Genomic DNA, 19,166 nt, shown 5'->3' on the forward strand with positions numbered 1-19,166 from the left:
AAAGATGGTCAATACTTATTAAAATATAGTGATGATTACAATGGCCATAATAATCAGGGTGGATGTAATTAGGTACTGAACTTTATGTAAAAACTGGTATGTATCTTCATTATTCCAAGATATGTACACTTTATTAAGTTCACCCTGTAGTCACTGATAAAGCCAGTATATGCAAACGCATTAAAGACTTTAACGGTGTCTTCAAGGCATACGATTTTCTTATTTAAAGCTGAAAAGAATATTAAATACTGGGCAGTTTTCAGGCAAAATTGAATAAAGATACCATTTAAAAGGAGGTAATTTAACCTTGAAACACACTAATGTTATATAGAACAAATACTTATTTATGCAAAGGTATGAGCTACTGAAATTTTGACCCACATTCTTAGCTGAGCAATTTGTGAGAAAGTAAAATCTTGTGCTGCAGTACTGCATACTCTGAACACTGTACTTCTCTCTTTTTTACGGTTTTTTTTTTGTGTTTTTTTTGTTGTTGTTTTGTTTGTTTGGGGTTGCTTTGTTTTGTTTTTAAGGTAGAAGTGGTAAACTGACTTACTGCCAGGAATTTTTTTGCTCCTACAAAGGAGAGATAACACACAATGCTGGGACTTCTGGGTATCAAGACATAGTCAAAATAGAGGATGATCTGGTTTTGGACCAATTATGCCTGAGAAAAAAATGCCATCTATCTGCATTTAAAACACCATCTGACAATTAATATTATGTACATGAGGATTCTGAGCCAAAATCATACATGTTCAATACTGAACAAACAGAATAGCCTTAGAACTCTTTATTATATAATCAATGCATTCAACAAAGCTTTATGATCCGTAATGAGGATATAAAGGATTACTGTTGTTACCGGGAGGACGGTAGCTACTACTCTGCATGAGGAGGGTATACATTTGAAATTAGGAAAAAAAACGTTGGTTGTGCAGCCTCCTGCCTTTAAAACATAAAAAACTAACTATGCCTTTACTTTGTACTTATAGGATGCAAATTTCTTTTCCTAGTTTTCTAAATGACCATGCCACAGTATTCCAACTGAAATAATACTTAAATGGCATTTTAGGCACAGTTTCCATCTGGGGAAAAGCGCTATTTTTTATTTTATTGCCTTGTTTAGTTCCTTATAGTAAAAAATGAACTTTGTGTGTGGGATAACTTTTTAGGTTTCTATTCCCCCTAAATTACAAAGCACCTCCACAACAAAATCTATAAGGTTTCTGAATAGCTGACACCTAATTTTGTGAAAAGTATTAGAAAATAATACAACACAATTAATACATTATTAATAGAGAGATATCCCACACACTTTTTTTTTAATAGTAAATCTTCCCCACAGTATTATGCAGCACTTCTGGGGCACCACAAGACATGTCATTCTATCCCCGAATGTTCTGCTTTCTGATGCCCATTCTTCAGTGCTATGTTAATTCATCAAAATGGCACTGCTTTCATGAGCAGAACTTTATTTGAAAGGCATTCCACATTCATCAGTGGACCAGTTCCCGACTTCTTTTCTCCTCAGGTTAAACTCATGAAAAAACCAACCCCATAGTGATAACAGGTATTTAAATTATCCAAAGTCCCAGGGAAAAAGGAAATAATTAAGCCTACTAAATCTGCACTGGAAGTGAAGCAACTCTAAAACTGAAGAGCCTTCAGTGGCATAGTAAACTGAAATGATAATCCCAAAGTAGGATATAATGGACATAAATCACCTCACAACCCCCTTCAGTGGAAAGTCAGCTCCCTCTATTCCCTTAATCCTGGAACTGCCATTAATTTGTCACTGTCTGCATTTTCTTTCTTAACACATTCAACTTAGCATTAAATGTAAAACCTACTGTTCAAAAGCACCAACTGCTCCTGAAAGTCTGCTTGCGTTCTGAAGGAAAAGAAACACTTTGCAGCAATGCCCGCAGTGCCTCCAGAGAGCCGTCCACTAGATGTCACTGCGAGCACGATGATAGTGCTGCAGAGATCAGACCCTTCCCAACTCCAGACTGGAACTTAACATAGCAGCTAACCCTATTACCTTCTTTTTGCCTCTTCATATTGAAGACTTAGTCTGACCTTCTCTGCTAAGTTTGATCTACTTCTTGCTCCAACCTGTTGAGAGGAAAAAAAAAAAAAGTTAGCCTTATTACTGTGTAAAGCTGTTAAATGAATCAACAAAACCTATGCAGAGGCTAGAAAAATCACGAATTAAGAAAAATAAAACCATACGCACCTGCAGCCACGCACTTAACTAAGTGCTTAGTTAGGAATCCACTCAGATGTACAAAACACTGTTGTTTTCTTCTGATCCAGTTCATCTATTTTTAACTACTGTACTACCAATTGTCCATATTCCATCAGAGTAAAGCAAGAGCATTTTCAAAGAAGTCTTGCAGTGATTGCACCCAAAATTTTGATCTGCTACTTTGAACTCCGCTGAACTCAGAATTTAGAACTAAGTCAGTGCATTTCAAAATAAGACTTCAATAAATTTGATACAAAACGTAGACAAGCTTAGCTCTTTGTTTGAAAACCTTGTACAATCTCTTCCTTATAAACTTAGCTCACAGAACTTCAAAGGTACCAAAATTAAGCACAGCTTCCTGTGTATGTAAATATACCGTCAGTGAAACAGAGAAGGTTTTAATGAACCACTGAACAAGTAGTTCCACTAACAGTTTTTCAGCTGCGTGAAATGAAATTGCACATTTAAGTTCTGAGACCTTGTTTCTGAAAATTAAAAACATCTTCATATTGAATTAAGTCTGTAAAGTGAAACATATCCTATAGACAGATCCAAAAAATACTATCTACTTATGCCGATCTTCACTGTACTGGAACTATTTGATTAAATCAAATTGTCATTAACACTTCATGCCAAACGTATAAAGTTCATCTGAATCTTGATTTAAAATTTAAGGGCAAAAAAATCAGATAACTGATTCTAAGTAATTCTCTCTTAAACACGTATACATCTACACCTATCAGCAACAATAAACAACTATTTTATTCCAATTCCATTAACCACAGCATTCTGATTCAATTTCTCTTTACATTTGACAATCTGGAAAAAAGCTCACCTCACCAGAAATGTCAGTCTGAGACCCTGTATCCAGAGTTTGTCTAGAAAAACACAGCTGGGAGTTTACAGAGCTAGAACTCAAGTCTGGTTCAGATGTCCCAATGGTCTGGTCAAGATTGAACTTCTCTCTCAGCTTTGCAAGACTCTGTCCAGGAAACGGAGAAGGAGGTGGTGTTGAAGTTCCTTTGTACTTTATCGTATTTATACTAGTTTATCTCCAAAAGATGTTTACATAAAAGACTCCAATATAAAAATTCTGGGTTTACTTCATATTAAGCAAACTATCCTTTTAACCAAGCAGTTGATAGGTGACGCTAAGGGTGACCAACACCTGTGACAATATAAAAACTACTCATGTGGGTTTGTCTCTCTTTTGTTTGTTTGTTGGTCGGGTTTTTTTAACTCATCAACCAATTAAATACTTCGCTAATTAAAAAAGATCTGCTTTCAGAAAAGGAAATAGGGCAATTTAGATTTGGAAAACTTTCACTGAGTTAGAAAATGGCCATGCATCTCAAAAACACATCTCTCAATTTTGTCCACTTAATATTTTAATTGTGGTTTAGAAGTAACACCTGCATTGTACCTTACATACAAGTTCAGAAATATGTATCCTCTGACTGACATATAGTGGCTTTTTGAATTAGGAAAGTCACAGGCTTCAGTTTCTGCATCGGAAAATTGATTTTAATACTCATTTGTCTCAAAGAGTTTTGAGAATCCCTTAAAAAGTATAAAATGCAAAATATTTATAATCAGGAAAGTTACTCATGGTAAAACAAATCCACACAAAACTTACGTCAACTGTTCAAAATACCTTCATTAAATCTTGTTTTTCTCTCTCCCCTGAACTTATCGCCTTTCTGATGGACTTCAGTTCACTCAGGATGGCTTTGGCCTCACATAGTTCATACCCGCTCTGGCCTCCAGACATTTTTTGGTCAATTCTGTGGAAAGAGAGAATATTAATACTGGATACAGAAAATAATACTAACATCTCTGCTGTTCTGCTTCAGGCAGAAGCACAGTTAGAGAACAGAAGAGAAGGAGATGAGACACCATTTCCCATAACAGATGTACAAAGAGGAAAAAGGACATTGAAGTCTCTATTAAAATACTTACTACTTAATCCCTGGCAAAAATGTCAAGCTAACACATACACAGTGCCCAGTGGATGGGTTTTGCTGACATCAGGAAATTTCATGGAAAAAATATTTCTGTTGGCTTTAAAACCACCTCAGCTAAGCTACTGGGACCTTACCAAAGGCAGAGACTCCACAAGCAATTCTAGTCGATCTAGTCTTAAAGACACAGGGGCACAGAGCACTGAAGACTCCTACACATGCTACCAGCAGTACAGCAGTGTTGCTGACAACACTGTCAAAATTCCCACCCCCACCATAACTCTGCAGCACAGAAGCAGCTTTTGGGTACACCTTTCATACTATTCACTGCTTGTGACCCTTACAGAAGCAGAAATTATTACTAGTAGTATTCCTCTACCCAGACCCACATCGTGACATGGGCAGACAGGCAAGCTTCTCAGTACTAATCAGCCTTGCAGAGAAGAAACATAACCAGCTCCATTCTTGTCTCAGCTTCCCTCTCGTTCACCCTAATCCTAGGCGTTAACAGTCTAGAACAGCTGTTCTGCTCAGCCAGTCACCAGGCTCTCTTTATTCACAAAATCTCTGGATAATTAATACCATATGTCATACATCGGACAATTTATCAAATTCCTGGACTATCAATGATTTTAAAAACTGTAATTTGAAAATAACACAACAAAAAAGCCCCCAAACTTAGAGATAAAAACATACTTCATTTTAGTATTTCCTTATTTACTTCAAGAAGTACAGTTTAGTTTGTAAACACACTTCTCTGACCTCTCCTTTAACTGAATATTTCATAGCATCATAGAAATGATTGCAGCTGTGCTTCACAAAATTAGAAACAACAACCATCTTCACAAAAGTCAAGCATCAAGTAGAGAAGACATTCTTTTATAATGCCACTGGGTTTCTGTTTTTATCATCATCCATCGTCTTTGCTAGAAGACACTAACCTTGTGAATGAGGAATGAACATTTTAATGATCAGAAGTGACCTTGAGCATCCCCTGCAAGAACAGAAACTCGCACGAAACACCTGTAACAGTATTCTATTTCACTTCCAGTTTTCTGCACAAAGATATCAAGGTTCTAAAGTGGTCTTCAAAGCTGCGAGCATGCCTGTTTTCCTTTCTCCACATTTCAGTTTTTGTGCAAACTAGAACTGCATCTGTGTAAGAAAATTGCCTATGTGACTCAGCACTCAGATTCCTATTCAAGGATGTATTTGTTTCAGCTTGAAAGTTCCTCAAACTCTTTCATAGGTAGGCACTTACTTACTGTCTGACAACACTCCATTTTTGGTAACTTATCAGGTTGCTAAGGTAAAATAGATACAGGATATGCCAACAATTGCAATCATGAATGAACAGTTGGGTAAAACACCACATGCTGCCTAGTAATATGGTGTGCCACATTCAAATCACAACTGCTTTATTCTGTATATAATTAAGAGGGACAAGAAGGATCTCTGACATATAAGATATTCCATCTTCCTGTTTTAAATTAATGGGATTAGTACTGTTTGAAAGTGGCTGACTGAATTTTAAAAACAAACGTCCATTGTGTTTCTGTGGAATGCTGTTGACAGTTTCTGAAACATGCTTTGGATTCCTATCAAAATGGCTTGTGAGCAAGCTGCTTTAAAACAATACTTCATTGTTGAATTAATATAATAAAAGCAGCATGATTGGCTAACCTTTAATCCTGGGACAGCAGCATGAGTTTTTATTACCTTAAGCTTTAGAATCAATACGTCTGTCTTCTAAATTTTGCTTCAAATGAAATCTGATTTATGGTTAAATAAATTCAATCAACTATCCTTTTCTCTCTTCACTCCCCGCTAGTCTTTATATATTTAAATAACAAAAAAATCTTACATTTCTGTTTTAGTCAAAATGAAGGAGGATAGAGACTTGACTGGCATCCGCCTAAGGTGCTGAGGGTTTTTGGTTCCCAATTGACTTCAAAATCTCCAAACCACAAAAACATTTTTTGTCCATTTTGACGCGTCTCTAATTATGATTGGCCATTTCCTGGACTAGAATTTTTTTCTCCCACTTAAAAAAATTCCTACTGTATAGAACTGATCTATTAAAATACACAGGCAATAGCCTACAAGACGTTTCGGTTAGAACTGGGAACTGAACTTGAATCTCTCAGCTCCAAATACAGATGTTCTGTCATGCTTTGCAAATTCTCTGCATTTTAGTACTCTACCTGGAAGATGGAAATACACTTCCCTTCTCCCACCTTTTGTCCATCTTCCCTATATATTCTGCAAGCTCTCCAGGATAGAGATTATTACTTATCTGACAGTACGCTGCCATACACAGGAGGTCCTGAGAAAAAAGGTAAATGAATCCAGACAATATTACATTAACGCGGCAACATTGCTTCTGCTACTGGAACTAGTGTACTAAGAGCACACAGCTCAGCATTTTACTGTATAAATAGATCCTTAATGTATGGGTACATACCACAATACGGAAAACAACTAGCATTAATAAATTTCTGTTCACATTAGTCAAGAAAACATGTTTGTTAGCAAGGTTTCCTCTGCAGCAAGTTCTCCGTGGTGACAGTTCCAGTACTGTTTAATATTTTAGGGCCCAACTTTGTAAGGCAGGAGCAGCAGGGAGTGCTCAGACTGAAAAAAATTCACTCCCTAATAATCCAACTGGTTAAATACCCAGAATGCTCACCCAGTTCAGCATCAGCTCTTTGGACACCAGGCATCCCAGCAACTGGAACAAAGAAAGTCAGGTCTCTAATCCTCAAATTGTGACTCATTTCAAACCCTGCGCAGTTGTGCACCATTTATACCTCCAAGAACAGCATCCTTCTCTTTCTCTCTCTTTTGAGCTCAGACGTGGGGAAGGATGAAAGAAAGACCTAATTACTTTTTCAAAAAAATTTTTTTTTAAATTTTTTTAAATGGGACATGCAAAGCAGGTAAATTCTTCCTTGGGACCCTTAACCACTGCCCTTCTTTCTGCCTCTTTGCAACATAAGCTACCTCATGGAAAAAAAATAGGAGGGGGAACAGATTTCTCATGTTAACACTTGCACAATAGGTTTGTAATTTCTACAGATTTCCTGCTTCCTAACTACAACAAAAAGAGTTATTAGATTCTCATTTTCCCCCCCAGTAATTCTCTCACATAAGATGGATTCAATTCCATGCCAAAAAAAGAAATCAGGCAACTGAATTAAGTCAGTTTCAACTATTTTCTTTTACTCACTGTTGCAGTGTTTCAAAGCCCTGTTCCTTGTACAGCAGCTCTTGCTTCATCTGTGAGAGTTCCCTCTTCAGCTTCTTAACCTTGTGTGTTAAATCAAAGCAAGAGTTAGAAAATTCCTCTTGTTAAATTGTGTAACACATGGCTTTGAACAATTAATGTATTCTCTACATCAGATGAGACAAAAAAAAAAGAGAGTAAATTGCTCTACTGACACATATTAAAAACAAAAGGATCTGTTCTCTTCCTGATGTCTATGGGCAACATGCTTTAGTATTAAAGGGACACAAGCACATTAAATCACATTCCTTATTTGTATCGATACCACACTGTGTTATTAAACCTGAGAGAACTTTAACAAGTAATTTACTTCTCACTTGTTAAGCATGCATTCCAACTGTCCTACAGGGACATGCCTGTTTATTTTTAGGCTTATTATATTTTCACTTTTTCATTCCAGGAATCTCTCAAGTCATTTGCACTGTAAAAGACAAAATGTGGACTCCCTTTTTTTTTTTCCTATGAACCATCCTTTCTTATAAAGGTTTACAGACACTGGATCCCTAAATATATAATTCACATTCATTTAATTCAAAGACAACAATCACTAAACACATTTGGATTGCAAATATATGTGTCTATTTAATAGAAACGTCTTTGGCAAAATATTCCCTACTTTCCCTAATTTGCATGCTCAATTGCTTTTTAATCTTAATATTGCTATTTCAGATGTTAGCAGATATGAGTACACTACAAAATATTTATGAATCAAGATTAAATAGAAAAATAATCCATTTAATTTTTTATGTCATACTTCCCAAACATACTAAAACAAAGTTTCTGGACCACCTATAAAGGAGTGTACTTTAACACAAATTAAAATTAATCCTCAGCATACATAGAGACAGAAATGCCTCCTTGAAATGTGGAGTCCTAAATTTTAGTATGTATACATCCATACATGGCTTGTTTGCACTCTACATACTAGCCAGATATTGTTAGGCTTTTTAACTTTCCAATCAGTAAGGTGAAAAAAGGAAAACCTGGTGGAAGTCCCCTGCTCTCACCTACCACTGTGAAATTCTTGCTTGTTTTCATATAGGTCCTCAGATATTCAACTCTTTTGAAAAATGGATTATATTAAAATGAAGAATTTTGACCACTTTAACTGAAATTAATTTCAAAATATATCTCCAAGACTTTTTGTATCCAAATCCCCGTAGACTTCCTACTTGGTGCTATTCTTCAAATTAAAAAAAGTGAGATTCCCAACATGGCAGGTGACTAAAAGTACTGAGCATCAGCAGCTGCTGTAGCTTTCCACAAGACTTAAAATGCTTTGCATGTCTAAAATAACCAGTGATTTGCAGGGTTCTTCATATGGGTTTGTGAATGATACTTAAGCGTTGAAGTTTGTAGCTTCTGGCTAATGAGTTTTCTGTGACAGAAGTAAAATGCTTTCAGAGCATTTTACTCCAGAGCAAAATCTGTTCTCTAGATGACGAGTTAGGTTCAGGCTTTTGGAAACTATCATCACTAGTTGCTTTACTTGACAGAAAACTGTTTTTATTTTGACCATAATGAATAGTTAGCATGATAAATAGGCAATGTCTCTAAGTACACATTCAGTGCTCCTTAACTATTTCTTCCCTGAATAGCACGAAAGCCTCAAGAATAATCTCTCAAGTGTTCTGATCAAGGTTACAGAAAATGAACAGATATCACCTCTATGCTCCAAGTAAAGTAATGTGTAAAATATGAAAGAAGTTCCAACTTTTCTGAGAAACAGAGAATGGCTAAACTTTTTTTTTTAAATCAGAAATGTGAATTTATAGTAATAGCAGAAGGCACACTTGATTTCAACTTAGAGGACTGGATCTCTCAGAAACCCTTATATTTTTCCTCAAGATCATCTTCTGAATGTCCTCTGCTGTAATTCGTCATCATTTCATTATTAAGAAATGTGAGTTAGGCACATTATCCTAGAAGGACGTGACCTACATCATAAGATAGACTCTGTGTTTACTGCATCTTACTTGCATTAAACTGTTTTTGTGCTCCTTGTCTTCTCCTTCAAAACTTTAATATAATTCCTGCTTTTTCACAACTCCACTTGCTTTATCCTTCACGACCTTCCTACTGCTTCTGCACATCATCTTAAGTCACCTGACAGGCCTCTCTCTTCCTCCTTCTAACTGCATCTTCAAGCAGGCTCCTGTGCTACCCCCCTTCTATTCCCAGCGCTCAAGTACTAATGGAACAACAATGACAAAAAACCCCTCTTGTTATTTTATAAAGGTGCATGCCCTACTCGCTGCATATACATAAAACATACTGTGATCACATATACTTTGTGCTGTTTGATTTATCTTACCGATTACTAGTTAAGACCCCAAATGGCCCCACTCAAAGTCCATTGCAGGATCAGATCCTTCAATTTTAATCTCGTGAGAAAGGTCTTTCTTATGCTCATTTCATTTAACAGCTGTCTGGTTTCTGTTGTATTTTCTCCAAGACCCATTGCGCAATAGGCAATTCATGGATCCAAAAGGCTCCACATGCATGTATTAAGCACAGCTAACAAGGAAAAGGCCAAAAGCCAATTCAGAACTTCCTCAAATGCTGAGTTTCCCCCTCCAGCCACCATTAACCTGATGATACCAGTAAGCCTCAGCCAGTGTGAGAGAGAAACAGGTTTAGTACATCTGACCTAATAGTTCACTAAACAATGTGCAAATTCTAACTAGCTGGCTAGCAGCTTACTAATGACTAACTTCATTTCCCATTAAGTCCACGCATGCATATACTGTAAAATGCCAAAAGCTGGCATATTAGCAAAGCATCTTCAAACATTCAAATAAGGGTAAACTATGATAATAGTCATACCTCTCTTGCCATCTTCCATGAAAACCACTTTCCAGCCCTAGCATCACAGGGCTCCACTTTTTCTTATCTCAATGATTTTCATATCCAGTGGCTTTGGATGACAACACACTTTATGCTGATACAGATATTCTTGGACTTGCACCCTTCTAAACTCTGCAGACAAGATTCAGGTCACCTATTTTAGGCACATATGCAACTTGGACTTTGCAATGCCAATAAATCAGGTGTTGGGAACCAGCAGGATATTAGGCTCCTTGACTCCAAGAAACAACAAAGAGAGGAAAGCATCTCCAAAAAATGAATTACTGTGATTAACACATCTGCCTCTCTCCTCAGTGAACAGACAAATTGTAGATATGCAAGCCAAGAGGTGATTCAGTGTTTCTGCATCTTGAGCTGGGAGGTGAATAGAGCTAAGTAACGGGAAAAATTGAGCACAGGACCACATCTGAATTTTCCCCTCTTTGACTTGTAGGTGACTATATTTAAACTTGGTCATGTGTTTTGTTCTTCAACAACACTGTTAATTTCCCAAATATACTAGTGATCCCCTGGCCAAAGGGAACATCTGTTACGGCTCCACTCATTTAAGAAAGAAGCTCTCGCCTTGTCTTTCATTCTTGTTCCTGACAGAGTCCTTACTGCTGTTGATTCTCCCTACTAAATTTACAAATTTTTTTCTCCCACCTCTCCAATGCTGAAATAAATTCTCTCATTAACCACCTTCCTTTCTCCTCAAAGGAGAAGGGACTACAAATTGAGATCAGTAAGGATGAATAGGTGTACAAGCAGTCAAGAGGGCAACATCCGGATGCCAGATTTACAGTGTATTCCATCCCTGATTTATACTGGGTTTTAAAATTTTAATGAGCTATTCCACAGTTCCTTTTAAACATTAATTGTTTAGACTCCTAATCATAACTCTTACTCCAGGTGAAGGAGGATGTTACTCTTGGAGGCTTCTATGAGTGCTGCTCTGTGCAGAAACCAGGAGGGGGCAATGGAAGAGCTGAGTAACTGCTGTCGCCTCCTAACAGCTTTTGCTCCCGCAGAGTCTGCATTCCAGCCCTCATCGAAGGACTATGCTGTGAGGTGCTGTCTTTTTAACCTGCATGGTTTGATCTAATTTTTTTCATTACTAACTACAGAAAGCCTAGGCTATCCATCGAGCATTATATGCCACAGCTTAAATAAATGAACTCCCTATATAGATTTTAAATGTCTTCCACACCATTTCCTCCTTACTCAAGATAAATTCACTAGAGACTAACCTGTGAATTAAAGTTCTTTATATGGAGTCTGTTAGTGACCATACTGAACAGTTGACCAAATAATGGATTTTTGTTCATCAGCAATTTCAAAATGCGAACACAAACTTTCATTCTTGATCTGAACTGTTCCATTTTGACAAGAGAGCAAAGTTTCACACCATAATTGAAAAGTGTTTTTTAAACCAACAGAAATTCGTGAGGCAGTTCATGTAGCTAATGGTGCGTTTCTCACAGAAGAAAGATTGTGTAAAAACAGTCATCTAGCTGCAGCTCACCTTGGCCTACTACTTTTCTGTTTTCACCTAAACATTTTTACTGTTCCTTGTAAAAACAAAAGCATACAAGTGAAAATAGTTATCAGATTTATTTAAACCCACACCTAATTAGAATATCTGTCCAAGATTCCCCAAAATGTGTTTTCTGAAAGTAACAGAGACAGCTTTAAAAATTCATCAAAAACCTCTGGATGGTATTATCATGGTTTAAACCCAGTCGGCAACTAAGCACCACACAGCTGCTCACTCATCCTCCCCGTCCTGCCCCAGTGGGATGGGGGAAAGAATTGGAAAAAAAAAAGCAAAACCCATGGGTTGAGATAAAGACAGTTTAATAGGACAGCAAAGGACAACGAAAAAAAAATAGATTGTACAAAACAAGTGATGCACAATGTAATTGCTCACCACCATTGCTGACTGATACCCAGCCCACGCCCGAGCAGCAGTCACTGCCCCCCAACCAACTCCTCCCAGTTTCTATACTGAGCATGACGTCATATGGTATGGAATAGCCCTTTGGCCAGTTTGGCTGTGCCCCCTCCCAGCTTCTTGTGGGCCCGGCAGAGCATGGGAAGCTGAAAAGTCCTTGACTAGTGTAAGCATTACTTAGCAACAACTAAAACATCAGTGTGTTATCAACATTATTCTCATGCTAAACCCAAAACACAGCATTATACCAGCTACTAGGAAGAAAATTAACTCTATCCCAGCCGAAACCAGGACAGGTATTTAATGAGAATATTAGGAGGTTACAGTACCAGGGTACAAGATACGTCTGCTAGTTCAAGCTTTGTTTATTCTATAGTCATAAACTTCACACACAGAATACAAATGAATATGAGTTAAGCACTCTCACCCTTAATCTTGTAGTAGAGATTTCAGCCTTCAGAATGTCAGGATCATACTTTGTGCTTGATGAGGAGCCTGAGAACACTTTTTTAAAAAGACAAAGGACAAATACTTAAGTACTTTAAAATCATTAATTAGTCCCTTCCTCAATGAATCCACGTTGATCTAAAACTACAAAGTGCAGAAAAACATGTAATACTTTTAAAAATATATATTCTTTTATAGAGCAGTCAGCATTGCAGGATGGCAATAATTAATGAATAATCAAAATTTTCCCCTTTTTTCTCCCACCACTGTTTGGTATCTCTCCTCCTTTGCCTATCCCAGGATCCTAAAGTAGCACCTCATTCTCCCTGGCTTTCTATCCCTTGCTCTCTGTTCCCATTCTTCCAGCTGAGCCATCTTGTGATCACCTCTTCCTGGAAGCTGTAATTTCTAAGGAGATTTCTGGAAAGCAGAAGAAGATTTATTCAGAAGCCTCAGAGGTCTGCCACTCAGTTCTTCTGCAGATGTACATGTTACTTTTATCACACTATCTACTTCTAAGAGAGATGTGAGCCCAACGACAGGCCTCTGACAGCACCTTACTGCATGCCAATTCCTTGCCCAACGTTGTAACACGTGTATCTACTTCACCCCTGATCAGAGCACACAGGCTACAAAATTATTGTGCGCTATTCTTATAAAGCAGCAACAAATTCCCTTCTTGGCCTATTGCAGACACCTGTCAACAGCAGGGTCATTTCAGTATGCAGCCATGAAGTGCAAGAGATCCTATTTACTTTGAACCTAGATTTGGCAGAATTTTGTTCTGACAAACTGCATGACAAAATAGATTTCAGAGCCAACTGCTCTAATCCACGGCTCAAAGGAGTTCAATTGTATCAGAGAGAAGAGGGTTCTCTCCAGCAGAATATCTTTATATTAAATAAAATAATAATAAAAAAGTAGGGATGCTATCTCTAAAAAAGCCAGAGTACAAGGTGTTCATAGCAAACCTTGAAAAGTCATCCTAAAGAGAAACAGAATCCCCTGCAAGGCACAGATCAAAGAAGTTACATTGTATTCTCTACTGTACTTACAGCTTGTACGAGAGCTTGATTTTTCTTTGTAGGCATCATTCAACCGTACATACTCATCCAGTGCAAGTGCTAGCCTCTGTTCTTTCACCTGGTACAGTTCTTTCTGAGTACTGAGAGCATCCTGGGCTACCATAAGATAATCTTTTAACATTCTCTCTTGTTCTTGCCTCCATTGTTTCCTGGGATCTTCTATTTGTGTTGTTTCTTTACAAGAGAAAAAGAAAGGATTTAAAGAGACCTTTGCTGAAATCCGTTGACAACTAAATTGTTTCTTTGCCTGTAATGCACGGTTATAGAAGTATAAACCATAGCTTGTCTTTGGTTACTAAGCAGATGCTCAATTTTATTTCTTTGCCACAATAGCATGTGTAAGAAACAGTATTTAAGGGATCAGTTGCAAAATTAGGAATTAGGATACAACAGGTAAATGCTTATGTAGATCATTCCCATATCTTCAACCTTGAATTAATAACATCCTAAAACTCAAGAAAAAAACCTCTATTTTTTGCCTCAGAGTATTTGGAAATAATTGGATCAATAAAGTCTTTCAATGACATCTTAAAATTGAATGCATTTCTGAACAAAAATGAAAAGTAATCTTAGCTACTATATTTTTTCAACCCCCCTCCTCCCCACTTCATTAATTTTTACAGCCATGTGTTATTCATGTTTTATAGTGGTTACCTCTCTCCTTTTCCTCTACTAAACAGTTTTATCTTTTCCCCTGTAACTGAACTAACATAACATTAACCCTCCAGGATCATCTCACCTAACTCTATCCCCATCCCTGCTAGGCATCTGATCCAAGATACAACTTTCTTTTATGGTCAGTAGACAGAGGGCACTTCATCGAAGACAGGTGCCCAAGATACATGGGACCGAACTGCCTTTTTGAGGTGTCTACTTCTTTCCACTGACTACCCAGGTAATATAAATGAGTAGGCTGGAACAGGCCCTTTAATTCTCAAAGGGTTTCAAGTCAACCATTTTACCTCCAGCAGCCACACAGAAGACAGACTTGCATAGAATGTGTAGAGAAGAGGATTAGACATAACACAATGGTATACATTAAGAAAGTATTTGATGAGATCAATCTAATTGTAGGTTTTAAGATTTTTTGTTTTTAATGTAAACAAAGAAGAAGAGTTAAGGCTGAATATTCAATCTTATAATTAATATTTCCTGACTCAGTTCAGCACTTTTTGAAGCTGCACAATGAATAGTCTTCCTTTAAAGCTGTATTAAGTACAAAAATATTCTCATAAGACATAGCCATGAAAAGTTTGAAATCTAAATGCAGACGTGCACCACACTTAATTTTCTTTGTAAGTTACATACTATAAATCTACATAGATCTACAGAGATAAAAAGTAACATTCAGAACCAAAGTATTTAAGTGCAAAGTATTTACTTCAGAATTTTTCTGCAAAAAGAAGGAGGAAAAGTTTATTTTCTCTGGGTTAGATTTGTGCCACTTTAGTTCTCTGAATTGCTTTACTGTGGGGGGGAACGACAGCGGGGGACAGGAACATGTGGCTGGAGAAAAAAGAACTGCAGCAGAACCAACCTGATTGCTCTAAACTGTAGCTGAAGTGCATTCTTGGGGAGAAGGCACTCTTTCAACTCCATATATGAAAACAGATCTTGTAACAGCAAAAGCTGATAAGGACAGTTTCTGGTTAATAACAATTTCCCATACTGACTAACTACCAGTTTTTCAAAAGCCTTTTTTGGTGTTAATATCATATAAACAAAAAGATGTGCAAATAAAAAGAAGCAGCCCATAAAACTAACCCTGTAGAATCCTAAACTGACAATGTCTACATAACTACTGATGCTTTTAAAAACAAATACACACACATATACACCCCCCCCCCCCCCCCCGCTGGTGTCCCCCTCCACCATTTACAAACATGACGAGCTTTTGTATTTCTACTTGGGAGAGGTATTTCTTAGATGTACACAATGGACGCATAGAGTATAAATCACGTAAACCCAAGTGTGGTACATAAAAGATTAAAGCAGAGAAGCTTTATACACAGTTGGTTTTCCAATAACCCCAACAGGAACACTCTCTCCAAAAAACTAACTATAGCTACGGACACACACATATATCCATGTTTATAGCCACCTGCTCTTTTCCACAAAGATATCAGGCACACAAAGAAGCAAATCGATACCTTTTCTATCCTAAACGGTCAACACATGTCCCTATCTGTGGCCACTTATTGCTGTTGTGCTTTAACACACCTCCACATTCACAGTTATTTACACAAGATAAGAAGTGCTGGTTTCCAGAGCTGTCCTTTTTTGTGAAGCAGGATGAAGAGCATAAAGCAGGATTCTCATGGGTCAACGATCAAATAGGATAAATGCAGTTATGTTGGTTTTTTAGAAGAATGTAATGATGCGATTGTGTTTTAAGAGCACAACCAGCAGCCACCAAATAATCTTACAAGATTGGAAGGTCTCATCTTCGAGCATGTTGTAGGTAATTGCCTTGTAGGTTTTAAGTGAGGATTGCTCAACATGCAGCCCAAAGACCAAATGTAGCCTGCAGAGTCCTAAAACGTGGCCTACAGATGCCCTGTCCTTGTGACTGCAAGAGAAGGACAAAGCTGATCAACAGCAGAATATTGTATTGCTCACAAATACAATCAAACATTTTCATTTTGCCTCTCCAAGCTGCATGTGCAAAACAATACTTTGATTGTATGAGCTAACGTCTTTTATACTGACAGTCATAAATGAGTTAAAGGTAACCCTGCATTTTAAAAATTGCACGCTAACTTCAGCATACTGAGGTTTGGGTATTTGCCTGTGTAGGTACGTTGACTGGCCAAACTATTCTCAACCAATTCTATCTGCATGTATTTTATTCTGAAACGAATGCTCAGCTGGGAAAATACATAATCCTGGAAAAAGCAAAGCAGTACTGGAATGACTACCCCAGAATCACTACTCAACTTTCACCAAGCAGAGAAGGCTCTGGAGTATTTTTCACTCTATGTCTTCTTAAATATTATGAAGTGGAAAACCAAAAAAAGCATATCACTTGTTTGGCAAGTTTTTCATATATATATATATATATATATATATCTGTATCTATATATATATAAAAACATGTGCCTGTGTAGCAGCACCATATGCTTGTTCATCTATAATTTTCAGTTGTCTCAATTTTCATCAGTAGGTTTACCCCACAGAGAAAAAAAACAAAGACAGAACTATGGATAATATTTCTGGTACTGTAGTGCTGCATTTTGAAAAGTATGTTCATTTGAGCACATGTACCTTCCAAGAGCCAATAAAACTTTTTAAAAAACAGAGTTCTCCTTTCAAAAACAAATATTTATACTTCTCAGAGTAAAGACTCACAAAGATAAGGATTTTTTCCCTAGGACAAGAATGTTTTAAGCACCTGCTGTTAAGGTCAAACTTGTATACACAAGAATATTATTGGGACAGTTACATGCATGTCATTGCAGGAAGAGCTTGCCGAACATTTCAAAATGAGATGTGAAGCCCTTCATGCTTAAATCAAAGAGTGAGATTGAAACCACAAAGAACATCCAAACATTTTCCTAGCCTCATTCAACAGCTGATGTAAAACAAACTTGGGAGATCTCATTCCTTTTTTAGGGCAGATAAATGTTTCCACTGGTGACTGCAACAGGATGTCTTATGACCTTGTCTGCAGCAGATACGAATCATGCAACAAACACATTGCTAGCTAGACTGATGGGGAGATGTTATTTCTCCTGGTCAGGTGAGGAGTAAGCACTGGTTATGAACACTAGACAGAGCTGTAGGGTTGTATCTATTCGAGAAAACGCTAACTGGACTTCAATCACCAGCAGTGGAGAACAAACAAACCATCCCCCTGAGCATGACCTCTCCAACACTTTCTGCATCACCAGATAGTTAAATTCAAGAGTTCAGCTGCTTCTTGTAGAGAAAATGAAGAAGATATACTGACTATCATTTTCTGTGGCATAAACTTAGATATGAACTAAAGGAATCTCCTTAAAACAGAGCTTTAAACAACTAAGAGTTGTACATCAGGCTCTATCAAGAGCACTGCTTAGATTTAAAAAAATCTTTATATATCAATTTCCTCTGTCCAATCACAATGCAAAATAATGATCCATAGTAACAGAATGAGGAGGGCAGTGGCACACCTAATATTCAGGTTACACACTCCTAATTTGACTTGGTTTTAGCGTCATTTGGCAAAGCCACTTGCAAATCAAAATTACTCAATTCTATTAAGAGTTCTTGATTTAAAACCAACTAATTTAACTTTAAACAAATTACTGCAAGTGCATAGCTAATAAATTCATAAAAAATTATAAACAAGCAATTTATTTCCTCCTATTTTTAAAGATCTGAGTGACTACTCACGCTGGGGGGAAATTCTGTGAGACAGAAAACACTTGAGGTCTCACACAGCGGAACTGCACAAGCGGCAGGATGGCACCCTCCACCCAAGGACGTTCCTGTGCACCGAAATGATCACAGCCTGTAACGCAGAAGAGCAAGCTGTGCTGGCTTTAATCATACTGCTATTCATGAAATGCACTATTCTGGCTCACTGCCAGCCAGGTTTGATGCACTTAAACTCAGCAAAGAATTTGGCCCAAACAGTAATTCAAAACCAAAATGCCAGGACTGACTTTATGCCTTGAAAGTTGTGTTTATTCTTTTGGCTAGAACTTGTTTCAAGGGCAGCAATGTTATGCATGCTCTGTGTAATTATACATAAGAGACACATTATACATAGGATACAGGCGATAGTCAGGCATGCAATTTTTTTTTAAATGAGATATTTTCATATGTTATGTTCCTGTCTGCTATCTAGAAGCTGTGCCAAATTTTTACAGTCTACTTGAACAGAAGGAAACTATTACCTTATCAGCAGTAGATCGTATTTCCCTAAAATACATGAAATTAAAATCCCACTAGAAAATCCCACAGGGAAGGGAACAGCTCCCTGACGCCCTACTGCTAGACATGAGAGAATTGGACATTTTACTACAGGATTAACAATATGTGGAAGCAATAGTTTTCCAACATCTCCCCTTGCCAAACAAAATAATAACGTTGATTGGCTCTAGAACGACCCGCATGTAAGCTTGTCTTCAGTCAGACACATTGCATTTAGGCAACACAGTTAGAGAGTAAGTATTCTCAAGGCGTCCTGCTAAAAAAAATCTGGAGATGCTAGATTCTACTTGAGAAGGACACATACATAGCAAGACGAGAAAAAATCATGGCATTATACTTTTCATCCTGAAGAGAGAACCCTCATCTGTTTAAACACATGCTCGTATTATTCCAGTTTGTAAATGCAGCAGAATCACCA

The 19,166-nt window shown here is 37.4% G+C and overlaps 1 protein-coding gene across 1 annotated transcript in view; it reads right to left on the reverse strand.

Moving 5' to 3' along the window:
* Positions 1-19,166, reverse strand: part of WWC2 (WW and C2 domain containing 2) — a 103,391-nt gene that overhangs the window by 37,662 nt on the left and 46,563 nt on the right. Inside the window, exons 3-8 of the mRNA XM_072863482.1 lie at positions 13,802-14,005; positions 12,727-12,803; positions 7,442-7,521; positions 3,906-4,035; positions 3,087-3,233; positions 2,045-2,118 (exon numbers count right to left, since the gene is read on the reverse strand). Coding sequence (XP_072719583.1) covers positions 2,045-2,118; positions 3,087-3,233; positions 3,906-4,035; positions 7,442-7,521; positions 12,727-12,803; positions 13,802-14,005 — 712 coding nt within the window. The remainder of the gene's footprint in view (positions 1-2,044; positions 2,119-3,086; positions 3,234-3,905; positions 4,036-7,441; positions 7,522-12,726; positions 12,804-13,801; positions 14,006-19,166) is intronic.

Source organism: Ciconia boyciana, chromosome 5, assembly GCF_034638445.1.
Source record: "Ciconia boyciana chromosome 5, ASM3463844v1, whole genome shotgun sequence".
Taxonomy (NCBI): domain Eukaryota; kingdom Metazoa; phylum Chordata; class Aves; order Ciconiiformes; family Ciconiidae; genus Ciconia; species Ciconia boyciana.